The following is a 6,962-nucleotide window of genomic DNA, read 5'->3' on the forward strand; positions in this document are numbered from 1 at the left end:
TTAAGAGAGTCCGGACCGCTGCCACAAGCATCTGACAACTCTGGCAACTTTGGCCCACCAAAATTATTCTCCCTTGCCCACGCCCTTCTCCGCCAGAGCGTCAACACCGCATTCATTCTGGCCCAAAGCGGACGTGACCACTCACTAGAGTCGCCATTGAAGCGGTGCATCAGCCGAGGGCGCTGCCCGCTGCACGCCTGTCGTGCAAGCCTTCTCTCTGCATTGAAACGCCATAAGTCTACCATCATACCTCCATTAAACCAGCTAGTGTGCCGAGGAACCTAGTGATGGTGCACAAAACCGTTAGATTTCTCAATATGGTACCTAGCGTAGCTGGAAGTCACGTACCGGAGGTCGCATGTGGAATTTACCCAGGTTCGGGCCTCCATGGTGGAGTAAACCCCACGTCTTGTTTGTGTTTGTTATTGATGGTGGGTATACCTTGAGAGAGGGATTAAAGAAATGTATGAGTCTATGGAGAGTTGTTGCACGGGAGAGTAGATAGATATGAGAGCTCCCCAGTCTGCCGTTATATACACGATGGAGGCTGGGGTTTTACAAGGGACACGTGATCTAGCTGGTCGTCATCATCAACTTGGGGATCAAGAAGGTCCAAGGACACCGCTCCCTTCCTCCGGACTCCCCCCTGCTGCTAGATATGTGGTGGGCCTCATGGGTCAATAGACGAGCCCCTGATTGGGCTCGGCTGTTTAATGCTAGGCGGCATAGGTACAAACATGTGGCGGTCAGTGCACTGGAGTAGGTGACAGTGTCATACACTAGGGTGGCTCCGCTCACTATTTAGACGTCGACAGTCGCCAGGCAAGAACCACACCACAACTTTGCTCTCTATCTCCTCCTTGCACCACACCAGCCATGGTTTTCGGCTGTAAACCATAGTGGGATGGCCTCTCCGGTATGTAAAAGGAGGAGCTCTCCGGCATTGCAGCCGGCTGGTTGGCCCGGCGAGCTAGCCGGATATAGGCTAGCTTGCCGGCAAGTTCTTCGGAACCGGCACCACCACCATTGTCATGCCGTCTGCACCCGTCCAGGCTGGCCAACAACGTCTTCCAGCAAATCCGCCCCAAGTGATGGTCGCTGGAGACATAAGCCATGTTTGCGAAGGTTGACGCGGTGGTGGTGGAATTTGACTGGGGCACCGAGGACGACGTCGCCAACTCCGCGTCGGCTACGCCCGCGACTGTTGCGAACTTGGAGAAAAAGTAGACCATGAAAGGCCGCCACGGCTTGTGTCCCAAGAAGGCCACTGCCTATGCCTTGCCGGCCTACACAACTGGAGACTCGCTCGCTTCACGGGGCATAGGCCACAGTGACCATCTTCCCCCGCTCTCAAAACCAACCATGATTCGTGCTTCACGAAGGCGGAGGCTGCTCTCATCCTCTCGATGAAGCATATCCCTCCGAGGCTCAGGGCGGTCCGCTGAGCTTGCTGCTGGACACAGGAAGACATGTTGTGGGAATCGGGATCTGCCACAGCCGGTGATAGACTAGGTTAGAATAGCATAGCCTAGTCCATTATGGTTTAGTTGAAATATATCCGAAATGTAAATGTTTTTTGCATGAATTTTGTTCGATTTGTTGACATATGTATTAGTGTCCATGGACTAGTCCTCACGGTCTATGGATAGATGTGGTGTCTGGTTTGAAGGTCTGCATTAAAGATGCCCTAACTCTTAGGGTTTAGAGGGAACAGCATCTCTCTCCGAGACAAAGAAACATAGCTTTCCTCCTCTGCATCCACACAACACACTCACGCAGTCACGGCCTAACACAGTCACCCATGGCGCCGAGCAGCACCAACCGCGGCCGCCGCCGCGTGGTCCTCCTACCGCTGCCCTACCAAGGCCACATCAACCCCATGCTGCGCCTCGCCGCCGCCCTGCACTCCCGCGGCCTCGCCATCACCATCCTCAACCCGGACACCCGCGCGCCGGACCGCCGGAAGCTCCCGGCGGACTACCGCCTGGTCACCATCCCGGACAACATACCGCCGGAGCTCGCCGCGTCCGGGGACGTCGCGTCGTTCGTCTTCACGCTGAATAAGAACTGCGCAGCGCCATTCCGGGACTACCTGGCCGGCGCCCTCAGGGAGGAGGAGAAGGGGGAGGACGGCCGCGTCGCCTTCGTGGTGGCCGATGTCGACTGGTTCGCGCCGCTCTCCGTGGCCAGGGAGCTGGGCGTGGCCGCTCTGGGCCTCATGACCAGCAGCGCCGCCAGGTTCCTGGTGTACTTGGCGTACCCAAGCCTGTGCCGCAAGGGCTATTTGCCCGTCCAAGGTAATACCAAATCGCCATTGCTGTGTTCTTTGTTTGGAGTTTAGAGGGATAGCTCTTTTTCAGTTCGTCCAACGAAAGATATTTATATTCGGTGGATATCCGCAATGATGTCTGTTTTCAATCGAACATTATATCACATCATAGCTAGGTTCGTTCTCGTAAACAACTGCGTAACTAGCGTTGCTAGATCCGGATTATCGGTAACACAACAGCGTTGCTAGTAACTTGCATTTTTAAAGTACAACCTGACGTGTCCCGCCAAAAAATAATACGGCATGAACATGACATGCATATACAAAACTCGGGAAATGGTGGTCAAAGATAAGGTTGTTAGTGTGACCCCCAAACTTCACCTAATCACCCACTCTATCAGTCCATCTCCGTTCTCACGTGGGTGTGTGGGTGGTACGATCCTCGAATAAGAGAAACAAAGATATAAAATGAAGCAGGTACATTCACAAATTTTTTTTGAAATAGGTAAGACACGATCTACGATCTAGGAGCTGGCAGTCCACCAACTCCGCGAATTTCTAAGATCTGCGGAGCACAAGGACTCCCGCAATTAATCGATATTGTTGATTAATTTTTTTAGCCAATGCCCTAAAAAAAGAAGTTCATAAATTATGAAAATGGTTATCGTCATCTATGGTCTACGAACAACCAATGTATCTGATAAAACCAGAAGTTACAAGAAATGAGCGTAGCTCGTTTTTTTATTTTGCAAGGGGAGTGGTTGTACAACCCAGCCGTTGGTTCAAGTCCTCGCGATTGCCAATTTGGATTCATATTCTTCAAACAAAAATTGTTGTAGGCTAACTTTACTGCATCCAGAGCGCAAATTTTGGTTCATAATTTTACAAAAATGAAATAAATGTTGGCCCCTGCCCCTACTGCATTTCAAAGTCCAGAAAACAAACACTATAATTTTCTTTTTGCACTAAGAGAATTTTTAAAACACGGTTAATATTTTTTTGGATTTGTATGACCAAATTCATGTACTACTAGAAGGATTGGACGCGCTTTGCTGCGTCGTTGGGGTTGTTTGTATTTCATAATTTTTTTACTCTCTCTGTTTCAAATTATAAGTTCTATTGGTTTTCTGAAAAGTCAAACATCTTTAAGTTGGACCAAATTTGTAGAGAAATATATCAATACCCATAATATCAAATAGGTGTCACTAGGTTCATCATGAAATGAATTTTTATATTTTATTTGTTTATTATTGTCGATGTCAATATTTTTGGTTCTAGACTTTGTGAAATTAAAAGAAATTTGACTTTTCAAAATACACCTTAAATATTGGAACTGAGGGAATATTTGGTTTGGCGAGAGGGCAAGATGATGGAATATGTTTTATTTTTATTTATAATGCGTTGTTTTGGTGGGCCTTTCACGGAGTGGGGAATTTTTTTGCATCGATGATTCCATCTACTATATTAGTGCTATAGGATCATATGTTGTCGCTTCTTTTACTAGGTGGTGAGAGGGCACGGGATTCATATGTTTTTATAGCCCGGTTGCTGCCGATTGATTTCATAAATCATTGACCCAGTTAAAATGCGAACATAATCCAAAATTGTATACCTCAATCGAGTGAGAGAGCTCCATAATCAGGGAGCTTAGTGAATTAAAATAATTGAATGAGAGAGATCTTTTAGAAATTGTTGATCCAGTTAAAATTGGATGACCCAATTTTAGATTGAAGACCTCTATTGTTTGTGAGGCCTTAAAAATTAGGGAGCATAGCATAGTAACTAGTGCACGCTTTGCTGCGCCATTGGTGTTGTTAGGTTTCTTAAAAAATTACTCATTCATTTTCAAAATATAAGGTGTATGAAAAGTCAAACCTTTTAAATTTGATCAAATTTGTAGAGAAATATATCAAAATCTATAATATAAAATCAGTATGTTATAGATTCATTATGAAATGAATTTCCATACTTTATTTATTTGATATTATGGATGCCGATATTTTCTGCTATGAATTTGGTCAAAGTTATAGAAATTTGACTTTTCAAAGAACTAATACTCCTTATATTTTGGAACTGATGGAATATTTAGTTTGGCGGGTGGGGGAGATGATGGAGTGTGTTTTATTTTTATTTATAATGTGGTGATTTGGTGGGCCTTTCGAGGTGTGATTTTGTGTTATCCACAAGCAACCTATACTATATTGGTGCTACAATACCACATGGTGGCACTTCTTTTTTCTAGGTGGTGGGAGGTACTGGTGTGGTGGTGGGGGGGGGGGGGGGGGGGGGGTGATATGTTTTTATACGCCAGTTGTTGTTGATTGATTTGTAAAATCGTTGGTCCGGTCAAAATTGTAAATCAAATCCTTAATTAAATACCTCAGTTGAGTGAAAAGGAGCTACAAATTATGGAATATAGTCAATTAGAATAATTGAATGCAGTGCTCCTTGAGAAATTGTTGACCTAGTCAAAATCGAGTGACTCAATCTAAATTGAAGACCTCAATTAATTTTGATGCCTTGAACAATTAGGAAGCATAGTGTATAGTAAAAAAAAAAGAATGAGAGAGCTTTGAGAAATTGTTGACCCGCTCAAAATCGGATGATCCAATTATAATTAGAGACCTCAACTGAATGTAGGCTCTCTAAAATTAGGGAGCATATATAGAGGATATAGTAGTAGCTAGGCAGTACAGTACTCATTACACATGCGTGATCGAGAACAGCCATATCGCGTATTCAAACGGGTCTGTGCTGTTGAAAACTAAATAACACTTTTGCAGTCACACATCGGCAACCACTCGGTTTGCTACTTAATTGTCTTCTTTTCTTTATTTGATTACTTGGAGCCGATATTGAATGATCGTGTTCATCTGTCCATCAGAGTCAAATTTCAACACTGCGGTCGACGAGCTTCCCCCCTTCGTTGTGCAAGACTTGCATCGTGTGATGGACATGACTCGACACCTCGCGTACGCAGATCTCCTCGCCCATATCGTCGCCGGCGTGCGGCAATCCTCCGGCCTAATAATCAACACGTCCCAAGACATTGAGGGCATGGAGTTCGAGAGAATCCGCAGCGAGATTGCCCTCCCGGTGTTCACCGTCGGCCCTCTGCATATGATGACGTCGTCTTCATCAGTCGAGAGCAGCCTACTGACAGAAGATCGCAGCTGTTTGGATTGGCTAGACACACAACGGCCAAACTCTGTGCTCTATGTAAGCTTTGGGAGCCTGGTGGGCATCGACACAAACGAGTTCTTGGAGATTGCCTGGGGCCTGGCCGACAGCCAGCGCCCGTTTGTGTGGGTGGTCCGGCCGAGGCTGGTGCACGATTGCGAGTCCAGTGTGCTCCCCGGCGAGCTGCAGCAGAAGATGGGCAACAGAGGTAGGATAGTGAGCTGGGCTCCGCAGCAGGAGGTGCTGAGGCATCCGTCTGTGGCTGCGTTCCTCACGCACTGCGGATGGAACTCCACAACAGAGAGCATATCGGAAGGCGTGCCGATGATATGCAGACCATTGTCCGGCGACCAGATGGGCACTGCCAGGTATGTGTGTGATGTGTGGAAGGTGGGGGTTAGGGTGGAGGTGGAGGACCAGTTGAAGAGAGAGGAAGTCCAGACGGCCATCACAAGACTCATGGATGGAAAGGATGGTGAAATGGTAAGAGAAAGAATGAGAAATCTAAGGCATGCAGTGGTGAAGTGCACTAGCGAAGGTGGGACATCTGATGTTGCTTTGCAACGTTTAGTGGATTCCAATATTTAAGTACACAACTGTTTAGGCTATGAATTGTCTATTTTTCGTACGAGTTTCTAATTCCCTTAAAATATTGATCATTAAAGATATTGCTTTTTTCTTTGACCAGCTATTTTTTTCCATCAAATAGTGAGATCAATTTATGATATTCACCTCATTCTTTTATTCTAGAAAATGCGAAAGCCTTGTGCTTCGATCTGTCAATAGAAAGAAAAGTTTGTGCAACTGATGGTTGCAAGAAAGATTTTTAAGGCGTCCACAAATTATTATGTCCTACGGAGACAGATTCTGATCAGATCAACGATGGATCAGTGGACGAAATACGCATAGATTAATGGGATTATGGGGCGATTGGGTCACATGGGGCTATCCAAATAAACTAGTTTTCATAACTACTATAATACAGGTATAATGAAAGGGTATCTTCTAATCTCACTGCTGTTAGCATCGAAAGTTATGATCTTTTTTCTAATTGGGTATCTACCGAAGTAAACCTCATTACATTATACTCCATTATGCCCGCAACAATGCTGGATGTACTATGCACTCGACAAGTGGCTAGGAAATGCCACACTCCTGGAACAATATCAAGCTCTATATAATATTGTTCGTCATAAGGGTGATACTACCGCCACGGTTCTGGAATCCTTTCCTCTGAATGTGACGTTCAGACGAGATTTAATAGGCCTCAGACTTGCATCGCGGAATGATTTGATAAATCGTCTCGCCATGGTACATTTATCACATGGAGTCGATCAATTTTGGTGGAATCTAAATGCGAGTGGTAAATTCTCGGTAGATTCAATGTATAGAGCGTTGATCTAATCTGATGTGGCAGTTTATAATAAGAAGAAGATCTGGAAGATGAAGATACCGCTTAAGAATAAAATCTTTGCATGGTATCTTCGTCGAGGAGTCATTCTTACCAAAGATA

The 6,962-nt window shown here is 45.5% G+C and overlaps 1 protein-coding gene across 1 annotated transcript; it reads left to right on the forward strand.

Moving 5' to 3' along the window:
• Nucleotides 1-1,639: 1,639 nt before the first annotated feature.
• Nucleotides 1,640-6,231, forward strand: LOC141027848 (DIMBOA UDP-glucosyltransferase BX8-like). The gene is made up of 2 exons (XM_073505377.1): nucleotides 1,640-2,297; nucleotides 5,154-6,231. Exons 1-2 carry the CDS (start codon nucleotides 1,802-1,804, stop codon nucleotides 6,035-6,037), a joined length of 1,380 nt encoding a protein of 459 aa, XP_073361478.1. The 5' UTR covers nucleotides 1,640-1,801; the 3' UTR covers nucleotides 6,038-6,231.
• The last annotated feature ends 731 nt before the right edge of the window (nucleotides 6,232-6,962 follow it).

Source organism: Aegilops tauschii, chromosome 7 (assembly GCF_002575655.3).
Source record: "Aegilops tauschii subsp. strangulata cultivar AL8/78 chromosome 7, Aet v6.0, whole genome shotgun sequence".
NCBI lineage: Eukaryota > Viridiplantae > Streptophyta > Magnoliopsida > Poales > Poaceae > Aegilops > Aegilops tauschii.